General features: G+C 47.8%; 1 protein-coding gene across 2 annotated transcripts in view; it reads left to right on the forward strand.

Annotated features, from left to right (window-relative positions):
• Positions 1 to 26,057, forward strand: part of LOC119433196 (phosphatidylinositol 3-kinase regulatory subunit alpha-like) — a 143,347-nt gene that overhangs the window by 48,017 nt on the left and 69,273 nt on the right. For both annotated transcript variants that reach the window (XM_037700344.2, XM_049659248.1), the window contains exon 4: positions 22,026 to 22,112. In XM_037700344.2, coding sequence (XP_037556272.1) covers positions 22,026 to 22,112 — 87 coding nt within the window. The remainder of the gene's footprint in view (positions 1 to 22,025; positions 22,113 to 26,057) is intronic.

Below are 26,057 nucleotides of genomic sequence, written 5' to 3' on the forward strand. Positions count from 1 at the left end.
GGGAGCCAGTGTCGATGTGGTGTTTGACTGTTGAGATGCGGCCTAACAAGGCTTGTGTGAAGTCGAAAGAAGTGCGGAAGTGCTGCAGAATGGTAAGAAGCTGGGATCGCTGTGAAAGTGTCAGATCCTCGGCGATGAATGGGCTGAAGACATCCGTAGAAGTTGGGTCAGGAGCAGAGAGGGCGCTTAGGTCCAGGATGGCCGTAGGGGACGCCTCTTTGGGGACGGAGACAATGGGCACAGAACCGTCAGTCTTGACGTGGCCAAGGCATTTGTGACGTAGCAATGGGAGTGGGACCCAAGTGGTGGCGTGGAGCAGAGGTAGAATACCTGGCCTCGAACTTACCCGGTCGTAAGTTCGAATCCTGCTCCAGTCCACTACATTTTCAGGTATGGAATGTTGCCTGACACCGGCAAGAAAAAAAATATATATTGCCGAGAGCTAGTGGGGCTATGCTAGTTGAGGTGCAACCAAACTAGGAAGGCCCACTAAGCTTCATCAAAGTCACTCCCTCACCAGAACAGGAATTGGCCTCCCTGGTGCAGTATTCGGCCACTATCTCCCTCACGACTCCGACACACTAGCGCAAGACAGGGGTAATTCGAGATCACAGGGAGAGGCCTTCGTCCTGCAGTGGACATAAAATATAGGCTGATGATGATGATGATGATGAATGGGAGTGGGAATGAAAGCGGGTTATAAACTGGCATTCTGCTGAAATCGGCATTGAGGTCAAAAGTAGCAAAAGGCAGAGGTAGGCCTTTGCGGCTCTGATGTAGAGGTGTCGTGGCGTGAAGAGTGTTATGAGCACGGCGGTTATGTTATGAGCACGGCTTCCTTGATGACAAGTTTAGCGGAATAATGGGCATCAGTGAAGGCGAGGTCACTGAGTTGGGTGAACTCAACCTCAGCCAAGCACAATCGATTGCAGCATTGTCACAAGAGAGAAAATCTCATCCTACAATAATTGCGTGGGAGCACGATGACAGGAATACAAACTCTATACAGTCATCATCATCATCAACCTATATTTATGTCGACTGCAGGACGAAGGCCTCTCCCGGCGATCTCCAATTACCCCTGTCTTGCGCTAGTTGATTCCAACTTGCGCCTGCAAATTTCCTAACTTCATCACCTCGCCTAGTTTTCTGCCGTCCCCAACACCGCTTCCCTTCTCTTCGTATCCATTCTCTAACCCTAATGGTCCACTGGTTATCCATCCTACGCATTATTAGGCCTGCCCAGCTCCATTTTTTCCTCTTAATGTCAACTAGGATATCGGCTATTCCCGTTTGCTCTCTGATCTGTACCGCTACGCTCTCTTCCTGTCTCTTAACGTTAGGCCTAACATTTTTCGTTCCATGGTGCTTTGTGCGGTCCTTAACTTGTTCTCGACCTTCTTTGTTAACCTCCAAGTTTCTGCCCCATATGTTAGCACCGGTAAAATGCAATGATTGGGCACTTTTCTTTTCAATGACAGTGGTAAGAGTAAAACATCTTTATTATTCATATTTGAACGGAGAGAGGAGCGTGGGAGGGACCCTCAGTGCTAAGCTCCCAGTCAGGATTTGGCAATGCCTGCCGTATGCACTCCAACCCAATTTTATTCTTCTGTAAATTTCTTTGTCGTGATCAGGGTCCTCTCTGAGTACTTGACCTAGATAAACGTACTCCTGTAGAGACTCCAGAGGCTGACTGGCGATCCTGAATTCTTGTTTTCTTGCCAGGCTCTTGAACATTATCTTTGTCTTCTGCATATTAATCTTCAACCCCACTCTTACACTTTCTCGGTTAAGATCCTCAATCATTTGTTGCAGTTCGTTACCATTGTTGCTGAACAGGACAATGTCATCTGCAAACCGAAGGTTGCTGAGATATTCGCCGTTGATCCTCACTCCTAAGCCTTCCCAGTCTAAGAGCTTGAATACTTCTTCTAAGCATGTAGTGAATAGCATTGGATAGATTGTCTCCACGCCTGACCCCTTTCTTGATAGGTAACTTTCAATTTGTGGAGAACCAAGGTTGCTGTGCAATCCTTGTAGATATTTGCCAATATATTCATGTATGCATCCTGTATTCCTTGGTTATGTAATGCCTTTATGACTACTGGTATCTCTACTGAATCAAATGCTTTTTCATAATACATGAAAGCCATATAGAGAGGTTGATTGTACTCCGCAGATTTTTCTATTACCTGGTTGACGACATGGATATGATCCATCGTAGAATATCCCTTCCTGAAGCCAGCCTGTTCTCTTGGTTGGTTGAAGTCAAGTGTTGCCCTGATTCTATTTCAAATTACCTTGGTGAATATTGACAATACTTGGTATTGACAAGGAGGCTATGGTCGGTGAGAAAGTCAGTACCGATTATGGCGGTATTAACAGCAAACATTAGGAGGCACCGGAAAATTCTTCTGAGGCCCCGGTTCAGCGTGAAAGACCATTGTCAAAAGACATAGATGCAGGTTCCATTCATGCTTTGCAAGTGCAGGATGGGAGTACTTGTGGTATCTGGCCTTGTAGAAGGCAGGATGCTGATCTGGGGCACGTTCGGAGATTGTTGTTCGGAGCGTGCGTCCAGTTTTACCAAGTGTGATTGGCTTAGGCTGTGTTGACGTCATCATCGCGGCGCGGCCACATCTTTGGGGACATCAAAATGACGACATGTTCCTGTCAATCATTTTGAAACCAAGCACGTCGTCTGCTAGAAGCAGAATGCAACGAGAGATGTGCAGTTCGATCGGTCATGCGCTCGCTATGAGACTGGCTTTGCATGGCACCTCTGGTGGATTGGATTAGATCCAAACGACAGCTGTGGCTACAGAATGGCACTGTGATGAGCAGGTTCTTGTTTGAAGGCAGGTCTCTGAGGCAGAGCCTCAGAGGACCGAATCAAAGGACGAAGCCGTTGGTTTTAAAGAGCAGAACAAGACATTTAATATACACGTTAAGATGGAAAGTAGGAGAAATTAAGGGAAAAGCAGAAGTAATAAATAGAAAGGAGGACACAAGAAAAAAAATCCAAGTTAAACACCACACAGAGTTAGGGCTTGGCATAGGTGATAGCGCGCGTAACACAGTTCCATGTGGAAGGGTGGCGGCAAGGCGACGAAAGAAGGCGGCGTTCGTCTCACCAACGTTTCGGCGTCGCTGAGCGATGGGCAGGAAACCCGAGTGTAGCAGCGCTGGCTTGTAGAAGGCACGCTGGCGGCGTGGCGGCCCGGACAGTTAGTTGGAGGCGGCGTCGTGGCCAGGCAGCTCGGTGCAAACTCAGGCCCGTGGCCCAACTGTTTGCGTTCTGCCTGCGGGCTCACGAGTTCACCGACCTCGGGCAGCCATCCGTGGTCGGGTGGAGTGGCGACGTCTGGGAACTGGCTGGCAGGAGGCCCCGGCCAGGTGAAGTCGTGGAGGCTCGGGTCCGGAACCCGACGGCCTGTCTTCAGCTCCCGGTCCGGTGGTCGTCCTTCGCCCGGCGCCGCTTCTCGAACTCTCCCTTCTCTTCGGTCACTGCCTCGTTTTTCTTCCCTCTGGCCCGTGTGTCCCTTTCGGATTGGTCACCTTCGGGCTCCGTGGGCATCGGTCATTGGCCCCCGTGAGCGCCGTGGTTCTTTCCAATTGGATGGCGCTTCGTTTGTTTCTTTGTTTCTTTGTGCCGCGTGTTCACGCGCCGGGCGGTCTTCGGCGTCGTCGTTTTCCAAATTCGCCTCGGCGCGCGCTCTCCTTGTCGTCTGCTCCTTGTCTCCAACCACCGCACCTTGTCGCACACTACAAATATCACCTTCGCGCACCACCGTCGCGCACCACTGCACCGTGTCGCGCACCACACATCACATAAGCCCCTTTTTTATAAAGTTTTCTGAGGGAAAACTGCCGCTTAGTGCGGGACACATTTCCCGTATGCTCGGAACACCACAGTTATTGTCCGTTCACGAGTTTGCACTATTTATGGCATAGTTCACGTAGCAAACACATTTACACATAAAGGAAAAAAAATAACGCTGATTCAGACAAAGCACAACAAAAAAAATGTGACATTAAAGACTAATTTAGACATTAAATACATTAAAGACATTTAAGAATAATTAAAGACATTAAAGGCCGTCGGGTTTCTTTATCAGCACCAAGGGCGAGTTATACGGTGAGTCGGACCGTTCAATCACCCCGAGCTGCAGCATATCTTGCACTTCCTTCTCGACCACTTCCTTCATTGCGAAGGGTAGTGGATATTGCGGAGTGTTGATAGGTTCAGAGGTTGTTAATTGAAGACGACACTCCAATAAGTTAGTTTTTCCGGGCACTTCGGAAAAGACGTCTTTGTGGTGGGCTAGAAGTCCGCGTAGCTCCTCACGTTGGCTTTCCATGAGCTCATCGCCCACCTTTATCGCTTCTGTACCACAGCCTTCATTGGCTTTGAAGACGGGTACAGGCGCGTCCGTCTCCTCCTCCTCCTCCACTACGACAAATGATGCGGACTGTGGGGACATTTCTGGTTGGCGCTCTTCATAGCGTTTGAGCATGTTGATGTGGAACAGCTTGGTGGTATGTCCCATGTCCAGCCAGTAGTCAAAGTTGCCTTTCTTTCCTGTGACCAGGAAAGGCCCCTTCCAATGCATCAGTAGTTTGTTTTCCGTCGTGGGAAGCAGGATAAGGGCACGGTCTCCAACTTTCAGATGACGAGTCCTGCTCCCGCGGTCGTAGTATTTCTTTTGGCTCGTTTTAGCTCGCGACAGGTTCTCTTGCGCCAACCGTAATGTCTTTTCCAGGCGATCTCTAAGGTCTAAGACATACCCATATGTTGTCTTGACCTCTTCGCAAAGGTGGTCTCCGGTCCACAACTCCTTAAGTAGACTGAGCGGGCCTCGGACGTGTCGACCGTAGATCAACTCGAAAGGAGAAAATCCCATGCTGGCTTGAGGCACTTCCCGATACGCAAATAGGAGGGGTGCTAGTAACCGATCCCATGATTTTGGTTCCTCTTGGCTTAGTTTGCGTAACATTTGTTTCAGTGTGCCATTAAACCTCTCCACAAGCCCGTTACAGATGGGGTGGTAAGGCGTCGAACTAAGATGTTTGATAGCCAGCAAGTCATTCACCTCCTTCATTAAATCTGATGTGAAGCACGAGGCCTGATCGCACAGTATCTGGTGCGGAAACCCAATGCGAGAAAACATCTCTATCAATCCCTCGGCCACCGTAGCCGAATCGATCGACGGTAGAGGTATTGCGTCTGGATAACGGGTGGCGAAATCCACCAAAGTCAGTATATATCGGTTACCCTTCGTTGATACGGGCTTTAAGGGTCCGATAATGTCCACGGCTACTCTTTCAAATGGTGTGTCGATTAAAGGCATCCGCCCAAGAGGTGCCTTGCCCACCTTGCTCTTAGGGTACGTCCGCTGGCATGTGTCGCAGGAGCGTACGTATCTTCTGACGGCCTCTTGGACTCCCGGCCAATAGAATGACTCTAGAACGCGATCGGTCGTTCTCTTCATTCCTTGGTGCCCCGACATGAGACTCTCGTGCGCTAAAGTGAGCACTTGGCTACGTAGTCTTTGCGGTACTACCACCTGTTGGGTGACTTTGCCTGAGGGCGGCCGGTAATAACGATATAGCACTCCCTTTTCTACTTCGAATGAGTAGGACGTCGACCTTTTCCCGTGGAAGGGTTGACCTACTTTGTTCCCGCAAGACTCTAAGGTCTTGTCCTCCTTTTGGGCTGTGCCGAGATCCTTTCGATTCATCCTCAAGGTGCTGATATCGATTTTAGATAAGTTTGGCCGTTGTTCTTGGCTCTTGATGCCGACCAGCAGAGAACCCGGGGAATCGTCTTCTCCCTTGGTTCGTTTTCCACCGGCTATACAGTGGGCGGTGGACTTTCCCATCAACCTCTCCTTCCACGTTTCATCTGGGTCATGAACTTCCCGAGCTCCTGGTACATTTCCGACGATAATGTCATACAGCGGCGCTGTCATACATTTGACGATCGATGTACCCGAAAAATAAGGAGAATGAATTTCGACCTTTGCCTCGGGAACCGTGATGTTGCTGCCATCTGCCAAGAACAGCGTAGCAGTGGTACCTGTAAGAGCTTCGTCCGGTACGAGGGAACGACGTACTACCAGGGTATTGCTCCCTGTATCTCGCAGGACTGAAGCATTCTGGCCGAAAATTATGCCCTGTAACACTGGCATCCTGTGATTTCCGGCCTTTGGGTGAGTTCTCACCGAGCCAGCAACGTCCTCCTCTTCTTTATCGCCCGGCTTGTTAGCACCTTCAGCCGGGTGCCCCTTCGGCGACAACAAGCAAGACGTCTTGTTCACTGGGCCATCTTTCTTTGTGCAGGCTTTTATATCATGGCCGGGCCTACGGCAATACCCACAATAAGGTTGCCTGGGCTTAGATCGGCATTCTGATGGCCTATGACCCAATTTGCCACATACGAAACATCTTATTGAAGCTCTCTCGGATGAACTTCCGCTTTTCTCCGGAGGGTTAATGCTTTCTGTTCTCTCACGGAACAAAAGCAAGTTGGGCTGTCTTTGAGCCTCTAAGAAATTGTCGGCAGCCTCCGCCATGTCATCAAGCTTACTATAGCTCTTCTCACGCAAGAAAAGCGCTAATCGGTGATGACAGTTATTAAAAAACTGCTCCGCCACCAGTAGGTTGCGAACTGCCAAATACTCTTTTTCGGTCTTGGACATTTCAACCCATCGATCAAAGAAGCTCAATAGCCTAGTCGCGTACTGCTTCCCAGTTTCGCCATCTTGGGGTTTACTCTGTCGGAACTTTTCTCGGTAGCCTTCCGCCGTAAAACGAAAACGTTGGAGCAGCGCCAACTTGGCTTTATCATAGTTGAGGGAATCTTCGGGCGACAGACGTCCAAAAACCTTTAGGGCTTCTCCGCTCAAGCATAAACTTAAAGCCGTGGCCCACTTCTCTCTAGGCCATTCTTGTCCGGTGGCGACACTCTCGAACCTCTTTAAATAGGCATCCAAGTCGTCCCGGGTTTCGTTGAATCCTGGTATTAGACTGTGAGGATTTATGCTGAACGGTGGACTCCATCCAGGCCCTCGGTCCACCGTCCTTGTCTCTCTGGCCGCATCCGTTTCAGCCATTCTAAGACGCAACTGAAGCATTCTTTCTTCCGCTTCCAACTGCCGCTGACTTGCCTCTCCGCGATTGCCCTCAGCTTCCGCAACTTTCAGCCGCAACTGCAGAGTTCTCTCTTCCAATTCAGTCTGCTGCTTTTTTGCTTCGCGTTCTGCAGCCCGCTCTTCTCGCGCTCGCGCCTCCTGCTCGTCGTACCACGCTTTTAACTCCGCCCCTTCAAGCCCCATGCGCTCCGCTAAAGCCAATAACTCTCGTGGGCTAGCCATGGTGTTACGCTCTTAAACTAACAACCCAAAAAAAAAGAAAAAAACAAACGGCTTCGTCCTGTCGCGGACGCCAATTTGTGATGAGCAGGTTCTTGTTTGAAGGCAGGTCTCTGAGGCAGAGCCTCAGAGGACCGAATCAAAGGACGAAGCCGTTGGTTTTAAAGAGCAGAACAAGACATTTAATATACACGTTAAGATGGAAAGTAGGAGAAATTAAGGGAAAAGCAGAAGTAATAAATAGAAAGGAGGACACAAGAAAAAAATCCAAGTTAAACACCACACAGAGTTAGGGCTTGGCATAGGTGATAGCGCGCGTAACACAGTTCCATGTGGAAGGGTGGCGGCAAGGCGACGAAAGAAGGCGGCGTTCGTCTCACCAACGTTTCGGCGTCGCTGAGCGATGGGCAGGAAACCCGAGTGTAGCAGCGCTGGCTTGTAGAAGGCACGCTGGCGGCGTGGCGGCCCGGACAGTTAGTTGGAGGCGGCGTCGTGGCCAGGCAGCTCGGTGCAAACTCAGGCCCGTGGCCCAACTGTTTGCGTTCTGCCTGCGGGCTCACGAGTTCACCGACCTCGGGCAGCCATCCGTGGTCGGGTGGAGTGGCGACGTCTGGGAACTGGCTGGCAGGAGGCCCCGGCCAGGTGAAGTCGTGGAGGCTCGGGTCCGGAACCCGACGGCCTGTCTTCAGCTCCCGGTCCGGTGGTCGTCCTTCGCCCGGCGCCGCTTCTCGAACTCTCCCTTCTCTTCGGTCACTGCCTCGTTTTTCTTCCCTCTGGCCCGTGTGTCCCTTTCGGATTGGTCACCTTCGGGCTCCGTGGGCATCGGTCATTGGCCCCCGTGAGCGCCGTGGTTCTTTCCAATTGGATGGCGCTTCGTTTGTTTCTTTGTTTCTTTGTGCCGCGTGTTCACGCGCCGGGCGGTCTTCGGCGTCGTCGTTTTCCAAATTCGCCTCGGCGCGCGCTCTCCTTGTCGTCTGCTCCTTGTCTCCAACCACCGCACCTTGTCGCACACTACAAATATCACCTTCGCGCACCACCGTCGCGCACCACTGCACCGTGTCGCGCACCACACATCACAGGCACGTTCGGATCCAATCGATAGTCTTAATTAGAGAAAATGACGCTTGAATGGGAGCTTTGGTTGTTACGTTGATGTTGCTCGAGGAGGAAGCAGGGTGGCTGGAGGTGCGAAATGTGTTGAAGATATGGCAGAAAGTGAATTCCGGGCTCGCTTTCGTTTCTCGAAACGAGCAGTGCGTTTCTTGGTGCGGCGAACTCGACCCCATCAGCGAGTGTCAGCGAGCCAGTAGAACGTTGTTGTTGCCTCTTGAAAAGCATGCAGAAAAGCTAGTAGTGATAAATTGTAGTAGTCATACGTATTACAACCTTTGTTCGTAAAGTTCCGAGGCTGAGTCCAATAAAAAATATGCGTTTAACATTGAAATCATTTGTGCAGCTCCCCTTCAAAATAGTCTCCCTTGTGCCCATGCACAGCTTCCAACTCTTCTTGAGGTCTTGGAAACAGTTGGAAAGTGCTTCTTTTGGCAGGGCTGTCAGCTCCTTTGTCGTGGCGACTTGAATGACCTCCACGCTCCCCATCCAGCGACCTTTTAGGGCTCTCTTCACACGAGGAAACAGGAAAAAATTGCATGGGGAGAGGTCATTCGAGTATGGCGGATGGGGAAGTACAGTAATGCTGTGCTTGGCGAGAAATTTTGTCACGCTGAGAGCAGTGTGAGGCCTTGCGTTATTGTGAAGAAGGCGCTGTTGTCCAGATGCCCATAAGTCAGGGTGACGGCATCACAGTGCATCACGCATGTGTTGGGGCATGCGGATATAAAACTCCTTTTTCACTGTCTGCCCTTGTGGGATGAACTCGAAAAAAACTATCAGCATCGTCTTTGTTTTGGTCTTCTGTCGCTGCACCATTACGCGTGAGCACTGCCCTCCGGCTTCTCCGCTCGCGCCATTATCTCGGCATGGCAGCTGCCGCCATCTTTACAGGCTGCGCGGTCGCGTGTTACGACAGCGGTTACGGGTTCTTCGATTTTTGTTCATTTCACCAGCCGTGAGGGGAAGGGGGACAGTTATTATCTTTGCCAATGCCTCCGCCCCGTTGTCAGACTAAACGCCGCACGCAACAGCCGCGTCACATCAGGGAGGAGCTTTGCGCCGATCCTCACTCTCTTGCAAGTCATGCGTAATCGTGCGAACGACCATTAAAATTGGAAATTGGAGTTGGATATCTCGGAACACAGACATGCTAGAAGAATTCTTCCAAGTGAAACTGTGTAGAAACACGACTGCCTCTAACTTTTGAATACAAACATACACACTTACTGCAGTCAATAAAAAGTTAATTATTCAATTTTAGTTAATTCAGCTGCTGACAGCGATAATTATCATCTCACTTTGTGTCCACCAGGCCACATAACTTATTTCCGCAGATGGTCTTCACGTGCCTCCCAGAGCCTAATTTTAAGAAAACATAAAGCTTAATTTTGAACACCCGGCATATCTAGCCTGTATTGTTTCTTAAAATAAAATTTGGGATGATCTGTTGCAGGTTCATTATAAATGCGCAAGCACGGGTCTGTTCTTGCAGTTCTGTTGGGACACCTTGATTTCCTTAAGATTCTTTGTGTTCGGCTCCCATCTGCTCCCGTTTCTCAAACCACGCGACGCCATCCTAGGCCCGCGCGCTGGCGTTTGCCGCTGACGTCACGCTCCCCCACTTCGCAGACGTGGCTCGAGGCTTCGCCCCGCTTCGCGAGAACGCCCACTCAGGTAAATGGAACCGGCGGGTTTTAGCCTCCCATGCTTAATGTACGACAATAAAACTGAGAAGTTACAATGAAAAACTTGTAGCGTACGAACAGTACTGTGCTCGTGCTGGATATTGTCAACGCGCAACTGTGATCACAATGAGTGCTACAGTTAAAAACAAAAGTGGCCTATGCATAGTTCTTAGTTTAGCTGTTAGTTGATATTATTTATATATGAACACTTCAGCGAGAGATCTCTTTCATTAAGCAGGTTGGTCGCGGAACCGATGACAGCCAATGAGGCAACCGATGACACCCCGAGGGGGAACTAGGTTAATCAGGCGCGAAGGCGCTCGCGCGCACATCGGCGTTCTTGGCAAAAGGGACGTGCCCTTGTTCATTCGACACCACCGACGGGACGAGTAAGGCACGGCCGGCGCCAGGAGGTCCAAGGTGTTCATGAGAAAAAATAACTATGGCAACTTCGCGACACCACACCCCATGCAGAATACAACTAAGCTTGTGAGCGAGCTAGCTTTACTTCTACATGACTGCTACCACTGGTACTCGCGAAAAATACTTTTGAAGAATGTTGGTGGCCATATTTTTTTGCGACAGGGCCATCCCCCTGTCAGCGAGGGGGCGATGCAGAAATCTGAGGGGGGGGTCAGGACATCCGGACATCCCCCCTGGATCCGTGCCTGCCTGCGATAATGTCTCGTTGCCGTAAGCATCACGAAGGAGCTCATACGTCTTGTGTGGCTGTCTTGCCAAGCTTCACACAGAATTTTATGTTTACACGCTGTTCGAGGTCCATCTCTCCACATTCACTCACAGTAGAATGACGACTAGTGACAACATATTTTCTACATGTAGTGCCATCTAGCGGCTGCCACAGCAATTAACATAAATAGCTCAGGTTAGCTCGAAAAGATGGCGCTACACATACGCACCAACATTTGTTTTGGAAAATCATTTCTAGAGAAGAAAATAAATCAGTCTCGAAACTTTATGGACAAAGGTTGTACGATTTGATAATGTGAAGCTTTAATAGAAAAATGCATTTCTTTTTCATATAAAGCTTTTATACATTAAAAGACGAGAAACATTTCGTTTGGTAGTACATTGTCTTCAAGCAGACAACAAACAGAGCACGTCAACTTCCAGGGAGTTCACTGCTTGCCAATTGGCTGCTCTCTCCCTCCTGTTTTCACAAATTTTGTGGACTGCTCACTTTGTGACGTTGCAGTGACTAAACGCATTCTGTTTCGAACAAAGATGAGGTCAATGAGGAAGGTGACCGATGGGCTGGTGACCTTGTCCACGACGTACAAGAGGCGATATGGAGTAGGGCCATGACCGCTCGTTGCCGTTACTGGTTGGCTGGATGATTTCTCGGCCAGGCTCAATGGAGTAGGGTTTAATGTGCCTCGACACCAAAGTGAAGATTATACCAGGAGATGGCTATCTGATTTGTGTGTTGGTAGTGTTGGCACTTGCTAGATGGGCTGCGGTGAGGTGACAATGTAGAGTGACGATGACGAGGTTGTGGAGGAGTGTGCCAACGAGTTTTTTATCACCAGGAGCTCGTCCAGTCGATCATGCAGAGCGATGCGGGATGGCATCGGCGCTGCCGAGCAAAATGGTGGTGAAGAATGCGTAGAGGGCAAAGCTGGCACTGGTCAGGTCTAGGGTGGAAGCAGTGGCCAGTGGGAAGACGCTGGAGGAACAGCTCACGTAGGAAGGCGGTGTCAGTGGTATGAGCGTCCGGCGCAGCAACTGGCTTGGACGACCAATGGCGTAGCCAGAAATTTTGTTCGGGGGGGGGGGGCTCACATTGCAGCGTGGTCTCCTCCTTATAGAATTTGTCGAAGGATCAAATACATGAATAATAACTGCATTGCCAATGTCATTGTATATTAACGTATATCATCATTACCATCATTATATATCATTAACGTATGTCATTGTATAATAACGTATATCAACGCTACGCACTGTCAAGTTAAATATCTATTTTTTCATAAAAGAATATATTCGTATGTCCCACAAATAGTGGCAGAAATAACTAATATCAATTCTTCCGCACTTTTTGTCTATTTCAAAAGTAAAGAAAATGTCGCAAGAACTTTAGAACTATATCAGCTCAAAACCAGCAAATCAGTGCGTGCAGCTGATATGAAAAACGTAAAGGCCATGAAAAGAACAAGTTGAGGACAAATATTTTTATGAATGTTTGTCATTCAAGAACCTTGTTTACATTTTTGTACATATGCAACGGCCAGGGAAAAACCTCAATGACACTGTCATTTGTTGCAATAGATTGCGCAGGAGCAGCTGTTACCGGTCGTGTATTGTAATTACACTGAAATTATAGTCGCAACAGTGAGTACATATAAAAAGCGGGAGTTCCGCAAAATATACATTATAAATTCGAAGATAGAATAGAATATACAAATGCGAAGATACAACTTGATCAAGTGCAAAAAAGTGCCACTGGAAACAGTTTACTGCTTGTATATACGACACCTCGCAACAAGATGTTTGAATATACGTATAAGTCTCCAATAAATCTACGTATTTAAGCAAACGTCACTGTATATAATGCGTTAAACAAGACAAGTAAACATGTTGCGCAGTCACAAATACTAAACTTTACGCATAAAAAGACAGACGATCCAGGCATGAACAAAACTATGATCGCAGAAATCGTGATATGTACTTGGGCCATGCGGTGGTCGTGACCGCACCATATGGGTAGAATAATAGCGGAATAATGCCGAAATCAGTACGAAAATGTGTAATTTAACTGCCTGCAGAGGGGCAACAAATATTCTGCATCCGAAATTAAAGAAGGGTATTGTTTCGGTTCAAGAAAGAAGTAAAAGTAGGTAGCTAATGAGGAAAGAAAAGACCAAACGAAAGCCACAGATGATGCGGTAAGTTGAACTACCCAATATCCGAGTGTGTTTGTTGGGAAACGCTGCGTGGTCCGGGCTTTCAATGAGCAAGGTCGGTCAAAATTGGTTATTGATGTCCTCGTAATTTTCGTATTCGCGTGATAATTTTACAATAAACAGCGAAAATTTCTGCCGTTTTAAAAGTTAATGAACCGTCATACGTTTTTATAATTACGAGTTTATCGACCTGATGAAACAGAGCTCTTTACTTGCATTGATTTTTGCTGCTTCGCTATCTAAAGGACAAACTTCACTCGGCAGGGAAGTTTAGCGAAGCAGTCAATGACTTCGGACACGTTGACGCCGACGTCTCTGTGGGTGTATAGAAGCGCCAGCCTAACCATGCGTTCCTCAGACATTATGGAGCGCAAGTATTTTTTTAGTAATCTCATGTTAAAAAATATTCTCTCTGCACTGGCAGTGCTCACTGGAAGGGTGACTAGAATCTGCAGCAGTTGGTACACATTTACATAGAACCTGCAGTCGCAATGAAAGAGGGCATCTATTCCGGTTCTGAAACCTAAAAATACTCCTTCGATATCGTTGGCATCCTTGTTTAGCTACCTTGCACAATAGGTAAGCTGCTCCATTCTAGAAATGTCCGCTGTTTCGTCAGCAAGTACGGAGAAGCAGCCTGCAGTGTTTACTTTTGCAACTAGGCTTTCTTTGATAATTTCACATAATTTGGTTTTGTACACCTGGGCAATTAAATATGAGGCATTACTGGGGCAACTTTCCAAGTGGTTTTCTAGATATGTATCTCCACAATCAGCTCGCATGCGAAGAAGCGCTCTGAAAATACCAGTATTTGCAATGGGGGCTTTGCTTAAATCTATAGGACCACTGTCCTTATGGCTACGGAGAGCCAGACCTTGTCACCCGCAAAAAAGAACTGCCTCAATGATAGGCCGTTAGCTTTCTTCTGTTTTCTTTATTTTACTATGCCTGCCCCGGTCCAGCTGATCGGTCACATTGGGTGCGCTTCCTGAAAATGTTAGGCGAAAATTATCAGCTGCCAGCTTGCAGTCACGGTGATATTTAGTATTTTCTTTTGCGTGGAAGATTGCGAGCGCGTGCTTACATTTCTGCAACGGCTTGGACACGAGGGCACCAGTGCGCGCTAGTTGGCCCAAGTATATAAGAACATTAAACCCATAAAGTTCCAGAATTGAAAATCTAAAGCACGCCTTTGGATATGTCAGTGCACTAGTCGCGTCAAAAGTTTCACAACTTTATACCCATAAAGTCTCGGAATTTAAAACCATGTGCTCTGTAGATTCCGCGGCCACTGCGAGATGCCGCAACGCGCCTGATCGCCATCGAAAAGCCCTTGAAAGTTTGTGCTCAGATGGGGCTCCCTGCGTTGTGTGACTCCAGGTGCAAGGGTGTTGCCATGAAATCCAGCTCGAGTTCGCAATGTTCGTGCCGAAACGTCTTTTCGAGCGTGAAAAAGACATTCTAGACAAAATTCAGAATAATTCCCGGCGCTGGTGGTTGTTTTGGTCGGCGGTGCATGCCAACACGAAAATATTTTGGGGGGGGGGGGGGGGCTGAAGCCCCATCAGCTCCCCCCCCCCCCTGGCTACGCCCCTGTGAACGACGGTTGCCTAGCTCATTGGATGAGAGTCGCTGCTGGGCGCGTTCCAGAATAGCCGCCTCGATTTCAACGAAGGGCAACGCTGGGCGATTGTGCGCGTACAAGACGAGAAGGTCTGTAAAACTAATCTTGACAGTTTTGGTCACGGGAGCGCTTCAACCACAAGGAGGTACTTGTGATTCTGCTATGTTATCCACGCGAGTTCGAAGCGGGCCTTCGCTTGCAGGAACCAGGCTGTGAGGTTCCGTTCCCAGAACTCTGGCACACTGACAACGTTAGAAGCAACTGCGGCGGTGGAGCAGGGGCAGCGGTGTCTGCGATTGTGGCTTGCTGACGTGCGGTCTCACTGTCAGACATGGCTTCACCTCAGTCTTTGGCTGCATGTTGAAATTGGGCACATGCTGAGACTCAATCCAGACGTCCACTGTCACCAGCCTCATGTGACACAAAGACACGGCAAGGTGTCCGTTTGGTACTAGGAATAAGTCGCTTTATTTATTTCGTGGGCTCCTGTCGGCGCACCAGCTCGAGCCCTACTCGCACTCGTGGCTTGGCCCAACACTCTCGGGTCGCCAGTCATGCTGTTGGCGATGCAGCTACATAGTGTTGTGCTCAAGTTGCTTGCATGGCATTCTATAACAATAGAAGTACGCTACATGGTGTGATGGAGCATTTGAAACAGCTGCTGCGCAGCAGCAGGAACAGCGTGTCTCAATGCTGGCACGATGAGAAACCTCTGCAAAGGTGCTACCGGCCGGAATGCACGAGGTTAAGGTGCACAATGTTAACCCTTTGCGGTCCAGTGTCGGGCAGGGCCCAACAACGCAACACGGCCGTAGCGGTCCGCTGTCGGGCACCGCCCGACAAGGGGGTTCGAGGGTTAATTTCGCGGTTTTTCTCACTGAAATTCGAGCGCATTCTTTGTATACACGATGCATCATCTCTTGAGTAATAAATAAACTTTGTTGAAGTTTACTTCTCTTTGCACTTGGGTGGAGCACAATGTTCCGCACGGCTTCTGGATACCAGAGCGTTCTCACTTGCGCGTGGAACAGCACGTTCGCCTGCAATACACACGATGCGCCATCTCTTGAGGGATAAGTAAACTTTGTTTGTTGAAGTTTACTTCTCTTTGCACTAGGGTGCAGCACAATGTTCGCACGGCTTCTGGATACCAGAGTGTTCTCACTTGCTCGCGGAACAGCACGTTCGCGCGGTTCCCTGAGAAGCATGACCACTTTTTCATCGCGTGCATTTTACAGTGGCACATTTAGTGAAAGCTTCTAGAGGTTTCCATTGTCAATAGCTTTATTTTGAGGCGCACACAGCTGCAGAATCATGTTGAGGAAGAGCAGCGACACCTGCAGTACCGCCTCTTCCAACAGCTGGTGGGTGACGTGAGGGCTAGAGCCAAAAATCGGGGCCCGTCTGCGCGGAAGGAGTGCGAGGAAAGGCTAGATGGGAGGAGCCATTTCATCTACAAGCTCCCAGGCCGAAATAGCAAAGGCTGTGCTGTTTGTAGCGATCGAAAAACAAACGGAGGCAGGAGGGAAACTGTGTTTTTCTGCAAAACCTGCAGTAACAGCCCTAGCCTGCACCCAGAAAAATGCTTCGAGCGGTATGACATGCTGCTCAAATATCGGTAGAGGAATTGCCTGCTGAATGCAAAAGAAAAAATAAATATCCTATGAGTTTTTTGTCCACAGTTTGTGGTTTTCATCGCGGCGCTATAAACTGGCAAAATTGTTTCGGACCGGGACAGCTGGAAAGTGGGTAAAAGTTTCGGACCGCAAAGGGTTAAACCAAAGAAAGACTGTGTGAACGGTCACTGACGAAGTGGGTATCAGCGTAAGATCATGGTCATGAAATTTTGAGTGACAAACTTGGGATGCGTTTCGTGTCAGTGCAAAATTCGTGCCGCATTTATTGACTGACGAACGGAAACAGACCTATGTTGAAATCAGGCAGGAACTGCTCGCCGCTGCCAATGACGATGAAAACTTTCTTAAGAACATCATAACAGGCGATGAGCAGGCGCGTAGCCAGGGGGGGGGGGGGGGGGGGGGGCTGATGGGGCTTCAGCCCCCCCCCCCCCCCCCCCCGAAATTTTTTCCTGCTGGCATGCACCGCCGACCAAAACTACCACCGACGACGGCAATCATGCTGGATTTTGTCTACAATGTCCTTTTCACGCTCGAAAAGACATTTCGGCGCGAACATTGCGAACTCGGGCTGGATTTCATGACAACGCCCTTGCACCTGGAGTCACGTAGCGCAAGGAGCCCCATCCGAGCACAACCTTTCAACGGCTTTTCGATAGCGAGCGGGCACGTTGCGGCATCTCGCAGCGGCCGCGGAATCTACGGAGCGCATGGATTTCAATTCCGAAACTTTATGGGTATAAAGTTCTCATAAACTTTTGACGCGAAAGGTGCGCTGACATTTCCAAAGGCATGCTTTAAAATATTTTCAATTCTAGAACTTTATGGGGTTAATGTTCTCATAAACTTGGGCCAACATGCGTGCACTGGAACGCTCGTGCCCAAGCCGTTCCATAAATGGAAGCGCACGCTCGCAATCTCCCACACACACGAAAATACTAAATATGTATCACCGTGACTGTCAGCTAGCAGCTGATAATTTTCTCCAAACATTTTCAGGAAGCGCGCCCAATGTGATTGATCAGCTGGACCAGGGCAGGCAAAGTAAAATATGAGAAAACAGAAGAAAGTGAATGGCCTATTATTGAGGATTTCTTTTTTTCTTTTTTTTTTTTGCGTGCGACAAGGTCTGACTCTCCGTGGCCACAGGGACAGGGGCCCTATGGATTTAAGCAATGCCCCTGCTGAAAATACAGGCATTTTCAGAGTGCTTCTTCGCATGCGAGCTGATTGTGGAGATACATATCTGAAGAACCATTTGTAAAGTTGCCCCAGTATTGCCTCGTATTTAAGCCCAGATGCACAAGACCAAATTATAGAAATTTGTGGTGAGATTATCAAAGAAAGCTTAGATTCAAAAGCAGGCTGCTTCACCATACTTCCTGACAAAACGACGGATATCGCTGGAATCAAACAGCCTACTGTTTCTGCAAGGTACCTAAACAAGTATGCCAACGACATCAAGGGAGTGTTTTAGGTTTTAGCACCGGAATAGATGCCCATCTCTCACTGCGACAGCAGGTTCTATGTAAATGTGTAAATACTGCTGCAGCTTCTAGTCACCCTTCCAGTGACCACTGCCAGCAAAGAGAGAATATTTTGTTAACAATAGTTTACAAAAAAACTACTCGCGCTCTACAATGTCTGTGGAACGCATGGTTAGGCTGGCGCTTCTATACACCCACAGAGACGTCGGCATCAGCGTGTCCGAAGTCATTGACCGCTTCGCTCAACTTTCCCGCCGTGAGAAGTTTGTCCTTTAGATAGCGAAGCAGCAAAAATCAATGCAAGTAAAAAGCACTGTTCCTTCAGGTCCATAACTTCTTAATTATTAAAACGTATGACCGTTCAATAGCTTTTAAAACCGCAGACATTTACGCCGTTTATTCTAGCAGTTAACATCATGATCACAATTATCACGCGAATACAAAAATTACGAGGATACCAATAACCAATTTTGACCGACCTTGCTCATTGAAAGCCCGGCCCACGCGCCGTTCGCCAAAAACACACTCGAATATTGGGTAGTTCAACTTACCGCATCATCTGTGGCCTTCGTTTGTCCTTTTCTTTCCTTTTCAGCTACCTGCTTTTATTTCTTTTTTGAAACGAAGGAATACCCTCCTTTAATTTTGGGTGCAGAATAATTGTTGGCGTTGCACAATTACACAAAAATTACACATTTTCGTACTGATTTATGCATTATTCCTCTATTATTCTACCCACATGGCACTGTCGCGACCACTGCATGGCCCAAGTATACATATCACGATTTCTGCGATCATAGTTATGTTCTTGCCTAGATCATCTGCCTTTCTGTGCGCAAAGTTTACTATCTGTGACTGAGCAACATGTTTATTTGTCTTATTTGACGCGTTATATACACTGACGTTTGCTTAAATACGTAGATTTATTGGAGACTCATACGTATTCTTAAATATATTGCGAGGTTTTGTGTATGCAAGCAGTGAACTTTGTTTCCAGCGACTCTTTTTTTGCCCTTTAGCGAGTTGTATCTTCGCATTTGTATATTCCATTCTATCTTCGCATTTCTAATATATATTTTGCAGAACTCCCACTTTTTATTTGTACTCACTGCTGCGAGTATTATCTCGGTGTAATTACAATACACGACCGGTAACAGCTGCTCCTGCGCAATCTATTGCAACAAATGACAGTGTCATTGAGGTTTTTCCCTGGCCGTTGCATATGTACAAAAATGTAAACAAGGTTCTTGAATGATAAAGATTCATCAAAATATTTGTCCTCAACTTATTTATTTCATGGCCTTTACGTTTTTCATATAAGCTGCATGCAGTGCTTTGCTGGTTTCGAACTGATATTGGCCCTTTTCGCGGCGAACCCGTAGGCGCTGCCATATTTTATCACGTGATGACGCGTCCATTGCATGCCTCAACTGCCTCCGTTGCCTCCTTGTTTACAATGGAAGTGTATGACGCCGGTGCGGCTTAGAAAACCTCTTTTTTCGGAGATATCGTAGACGGTGACTAGGTGGACGACACGAAGCTTTATCACCTGCAGCTTCAGAGAACATGCAAAAGCGCTTTCGGAGCTGATTAAGCTATGTCCAAACGGTGCAAGCAGTGTATATGGTGCTTCTTCTAAAAGCGGGGCTAAATATGCATTTCAAGCTTTGCGATTATGAATTCAGTCAGGATTAGTGTGTTTTGCTCTTTGTTCTTTATTCGGCAAATATTTTGAAGCAGTGGCTTGTCAGTTTCTGACTCAGTGAAGTTCCTCGTTGCGGCCACTATCTGATTATTTTCTGCCTAATCGCTCGCGGGTGTGCTCAGTTCTGAATCCGATAGATTTGTTCTTGCTGCGCACAAGGCTTGCAGCGTAGCTGTTTTGTACATTGTAATACCTTGTAGCAAATATATATTACAGCTAGTAACTTGCTTACTCTTGTGCACCGTCACGAAACATTCAGCTTCGACCATTGGTGCGCCATAGGTGTAGTCCGTCATTTATTGTGTGTATACAGTGCTCATATATTCAAGTGTCTGTCCATTCACTTATTCTTGATATGTCGGTGATAGAGTGGGCGTAAGTGTTCCTGCCATTTGGACAGATGTGTATAGATAACGTGCGCGAAATTTACTATGACAGGAAGCGGCGCTACTCCCTTTGTCATTGTTTAACGAGTGGTACTCACTCTTGCCGACGTTCTGGGGATGACGCCCTTTCTTTGAAGGTTAGCCATAGAAGGCTGGCGGATGAGTAAATTTCTGTATCCTCGAGTAAAGCCGTACATCACGAAGTGCCGGTAACACGTTCAGGACAATTGCAGCAGCGGTCAGCGAACTTCGCCACACAGATTCATTCTATTCCTTAACATGCCAGTCACTATTTTTGCAGCCAACTACTGCACACGTCTTCAATCCACATTATTCAATCTAGAATGATTGGAGCACAGTGTGTTAGTGAAAACTCAGTTGCATTTCCGACAGCTGATCGCTCAGAAGCAAGGTAGAAGCGGTAATGGTTTCGTTTTCGTGCGCGGTCGCTGAGGAGAGGTATGGCGCGCTGCCGTGAGCGCCATCTCGTCTCTCTAAAATGCTCCGCGAAAAGGGTCAATAGTTCTAAAGTTCATGTGATGTGTTCTTTACTGATTAATTAGGCAAAAAAAAAAAACGCGGAAGCAATGATAGCAGTTATTTCTGCCACAATTTTTGGGGCATACGAATATATTCTTTTATGAAAACATACATATTTTAATGGACAGTGCATAGCGTTCAATAATTCGTTTGCAGCATCTAATATACAATGAAATTGGCAATGCAGTTATTATTCATGCATTTGATCCCACGACAAATTCTATAAGAAGGAGGCCGCGCTGAAACCTGAGCCCCCCCCCCCCCCCCCCTCCCCCCGAACAAAATTTCTGGCTACGCCACTGGCGATGAGACATGGGTTTATGGCTATGATGCTGAAACGAAAGTGCAGTCATCGCAGTGGGTGGCCAAAGGTTCTCCTCATCCAAAAAAAGCACGCATGAGTTGGTCAAAAATGAAGGTGATGTTAGTTGTTTTTTTTACTGCAAAGGCATTGTCCATCAGGAATTTGTGCCACATGATCAAATGGTAAACAAAGAAGTTTACCAGGAAGCACGTTTGAGAGATTCTGTGTGCAGTAAGAGGCCTGATCTGTGGGAAAGTCAGGCTTGGATGTTGCATCATGACAATGCCCCGGTTCATGCATCACTCCCTGACCCCAGCTACTTAGCGAAACACCACACTCCTGTTGTGCCCCACCCACCATATTCTCCGGACCTAGCCCCAGCATACTTTTTTCTATTCCCCAAGCTGAAAACCACCTTGAAAGGACGTTGTTTCTAAACCGTAGAGGAGATCCGGGACAATGTGAGAAGAGACCTGTGCCCCATTCCAGGAAGTGCGTTCCAGGAGGCTTTTCAAAAGTGGAAGAAAAGATGGGAAGAGTGCATTGCTAGTAGAGGGGACTGCTTTGAAGGGGACAGCACTTAAAATGTTGTATCATAAGCAGTAAAGGTGTTATAACTAAAGTTCGGTTTCTTTTTGAAAACACCTCGTTTACATGACTCGTCGACAGTTTCAGCGTAATCGCTAGTGCTCACATACCTTCCAGGAAATGCAACACAATTTGCGCCGCACATATAATCTGGTTACACAAGTTCCCGTGACAACATAGACAGCAGATAGAATTGGCTACAAGATTTGAGAATGTTCCGATACAATTGGTGCGCCTTGTACCGAGCGATAACGTTTAACATTTCTTAGCAGGTGACAGGAAAACGATAAACATGGATGCATGTCAATTTGGTCATGCGCAAGCTAAGACTCATCTTGAAATGCAGCGCAACCGGACGGCACAACAGAGAGGAAGACGAACACAGGCGCTATGTTCGTCTTAGCGCCTGTGTTCGTCTTCCTCTCTGTTGTGCCAGTACCGTTACGCTGCATTTCAAGATGGTTCATATGTCAAAATACCAACTAGTCCAACATTCATTTCTTTTAAAGTCAAGACTCATTTTCCTTTTCTGCGTCCTTAGCTCTTTGGCACAGTGTTTGCACCCTGGGGGACAGAAATGGGGTGTCATGCTTGCAGAGTGTGAGGTGCCATATGAAGCACCATTTTGATTTTTACATGTTGTTTTGCTGCCACAGTGTCTTGCAGCCCACCAGCGACTGAAGACCCATCACCGCATCTGCTGCAGGACCTGTTCCTAGTAACTCCAGTACTGTGCAGCCACTGTGAGTTTTCTACCTCTGTGGGCTTGCTCTCACAAAACGACATGTGGCTGTACTTCGTGTGGTGCTTATCTGTAAAAATAATGGGTGCACTTCGCAAGTGCATCCCCTCCCATGGCACAGGCTGAATGCAGGGTTCCTGTAACAGCCGTATCTTTGTAGAACACACAGAAGGTGTTGCCAGCTGAGTACGTTGGTTTTGTGTAGATGCACACACGTTTACACAAACTTCTTTCACCAAGACCATACAGGGAAAGGATGAAGAAAGGTGCACTTTGTGTGGGGAAAAATATAGCAATTGCAAAAAAAGAAATCATACTATATTAAATATATTCCATCACTTGATAGCCTAACAAAGTTGCTGGTTAACTTGGATGCTTTGTTTTAAATTAATCAGTCTTGCCATTTGTCAACAGGAACCGGAAGGTTTAATTAAAACAATTGCTTTAGAAAACTAAGAGTGGGTTGGCCATGGAATGTTAAGCCTTCAAAGAAGATTCAAAGATGTGGCACAATTGGAAAAAGGTCATTAGGAATTGATTGAAGTTTCACTAATTGGAACACACGACACAGATTAGAGAGAGGCTGAAGTAAGAGTTATGGAAAGGACTATCACAATAGAGCTTGTTACACTGATATGAAGCTCGGGACATGTCAGTCTTGATGTTATTCACTGTGCTTGCAGTTTGAAAGGAAAAATGGAACCATATAATATAAAGCCACCATTGTATTATACTCTTGAAATATGACGCTAAGATTGGAAAAAAATATTCTTTTAGAAAAATAAGAATATATAGAGTATCACTCTATGTTACGGAGCACATTTTTCTAGGCAAATCGAAGTGTTATATAACCTGCAGAAATCTTGATAATCTACGATTAAAAAAAATTAACGAATGTGGGTCTCACACCAGCACTTCTAACTTAAATTGAGCTCTCCCTAACAAAGCTATCGTTTGCAGTCACAAAGGAGAGATATTGATCTTTGCAATTAACCAAGATAAACGATAACTGAAGAATTTGGGAAGTGCAACGGAACAACAACAAAAAACATGCTCCTCTGATAGGTACTCCTTGCTATAAAATACAGCCATATCATAAGTTGCACAATATTTTCTTGGAAGTTCATTGCACAGCCAACTAAGTAAGAAATTAGTGTGCAAAGTTTCATTTAAAGGGACCGACAACCAATTTTCATGGTATTCATTATTTTGAGTGCAATGGAAAGCTTACCGGTCAGAGTATCTGATCATGAAGTGATAATGCGGAAAATGCCATAGCGCATTTTTAATCGGACCTTTTCGATCTGTAGTGAGGATGTAGTCGTTCACTGGAAGCATGCTTAAAACAGTCATAGGTGAACGCAATAGCGATTATACGCCGGCATTAGTGGAATGCAGACAACAAATGCGGTCGTAGCTGTGAGAAATTATTTCGTTTATCAAGCTGATGTTCTTGCAATTCATGGTTTTCGAACTGTTAAATTATTTCTACAATAACAGCTATGTGTTTTTGTTGTTTCATGTCCAACTGCTTTGGTCATTAACCAGTCAATATGTCATTAACTAGTCAACCTTTTTGACTTTCCAAGTTTTGGCGGCCCACTGGCAGCCAGATGGCAGCCAGCTAGTTCCATTCCTGATAGGCAGTCACGTGTGCTGGGATTCCAAGACAACCCAAAGCTACCGCAGCTGCCCGAAGTTTGTGCAAAATCGAACGCCAGGACAGCTGGCCGCGGGATAAATGTAAACACGTTACCAGCATGGCAGCTGCCGGCGGCATTGGGGCACGCTCAGCGTAGGCGGCCCATTCATGCGTTGCCGGCATGAAAATATATAGTTGCGTTCGGGAATACTATAACTTTTGCAAGATTTCACGTGACTCAGTACAGGACCCGCTCTGGGTACCAAACTTTGCACAGCGCAACAAACGGCCTCCAAGACATCGATGTCAAGACGCGAACTTGCGCATAAGTTATCATATGCCCGAGACGATGACGAAGCTTCCTTTGGCTCCTGGTGATACATCGGCTTCGTCTTTTTTTGTGTGTTGTGTCCAAATTATTGCCTCGACTCTTCTGATTTTTGAACCACTGGTGCTGTAAGTCTCCCGCTGTCGAACGACACTTTTTCAGCAGAAATCGGACCTGCCATCTTAAATTCATCGCCGATTCATCACAACATTCGCACCCCCGCGCCCCTGCTGCACAACGCCGGCACTGTGCATCGGCAATCGCAGCTGCAGCAGACGTTAGCCAAAATGACGTCGTTGACGCTGTCGACATAACTCCGGAAGAGATCCTCGATTGGCGTGAGAAATTTGTTTACTCCAACACCAAGAGACTTTTGCCCACCTTGCCAAATACCCTAAAAACTTGACTGCAAGTAAGTGACATTCTGCCTCGTCTTCCTCCACTTCCTGCCGCTTAGTACAAAATAATTTTTCGTGTACATGGTGGCGTCGACTGCGCTATCATACATCCAGTCTCTCTCCGCGGCATCGTCATCAAGTCCACAGGCCTCTCCGTGGCTGCAACATCGCTTGATCGGCTTCGGGCCAACGAGATTAACAACACAATCGTCATAAGCACCCCGTGCATGGACAGAGGTTATCGCTGCTTGAAGATTGCCACCCTCACCATCATGGGGAAGAGCTACGAGGCCTCCACGCACGTGGCAGACCCCAAAAATTCATGTAGGGGTATTATCAAACTGCCGGCCTCCCTGGTAAAAAGGAATGTGTTGGTTAACCTTCCAGATTCCAATCCAACAATCAACATCATAGCTGCTCGAAGAATGGGCTCCACGGACTCCATCCTGGTCACTTTCAAAGGCTCAGAGGTCCCCTTCTACATTGATTACCTCTGCACAGACCTCTGCTGCCGACCATATCGGCAAAAAGTGGAGGCGTGTGCTAAGTGCCGGCAGCTTGGCCATCACCAAGATGTCTGCCCTAATGTGACCATATGTCTGCCCAAAATGCGGCACGGCAGATGCTCCTGAGGACCACACCTGCATCCCCATTTGCATCATCTGCAATGGAACACATGAGACTGGTTCATCAGAGTGCAGACTTCGTTACAAACCACGGACACCGTCCCTGGCACTGCCAGAAACTAAACTGACACTTCAGGGAACAGTATACAGGCCTTTAGTCAACACCCAGGACAAGAGAAGCCACAGAGCAGCTCTGGCCGCAAGAACTCTGCTACAGCGGCCCAGGTCCTATCATCGAAGCAAGCTTGGCCTCTGCTGACTCCATGCAACGAGGAGAGACCGCCCTTCAACCATACAAAGGTGAGCTGGGCAGGGGTTGTCTCCCACAATAGCAGCTCCTCACGAGATGCTGATACGTAGCTCTCTCATCAAATACTTGCTTAATCAGAACGAAATGCTCAAAACCGAAATCAAATGGCTCAAGGCAATGCTCTCCGCAGTATAAACTGTGGAGAGCGAATCTACCGCTATTTGAGAGGCGTGGGGAGCAGATGCCTACTAGCCCCTCTGGCGTGCTGTCTCCGCTCGCTGGCCACTCTATGTCCCGAGCGCAGTTGTGCCCAACATGCCACATTGGAGCCACCCCGCCTAGATGCTCGCACGCATACGCTCGCTGGCCTCCCTTTGTCCCGAGCGTCGTTCACTGCACCATGTGCCGCATCGGAGCCACCCTGCTTAGATGCCGGCACGAATACACTCGCCGGCCTCCCTTTGTCCCGAGCGTCGTTCACCGTGCCATGTGCCGCATCGGAGCCACTCTGCTTAGATGCCGGCACGAATACGCTCGCCGGCCTCCCTTTGTCCTGAGCACCTTTCTCGGACGAATACATCGCGGTGCAGCCTTCCGGCTCTGCCGTAGGCGCGAGCTCGCTTGCTGACCTTCCTTTGTCCCGATCGCAGTTCGGTGTCCCGTGCACTGCAGCTGAGCCTCCCTGCCTTGCTGTTGGTGCAA

The sequence above is a fragment of the Dermacentor silvarum genome, chromosome 11, assembly GCF_013339745.2.
Source record: "Dermacentor silvarum isolate Dsil-2018 chromosome 11, BIME_Dsil_1.4, whole genome shotgun sequence".
Classification (NCBI taxonomy): domain Eukaryota; kingdom Metazoa; phylum Arthropoda; class Arachnida; order Ixodida; family Ixodidae; genus Dermacentor; species Dermacentor silvarum.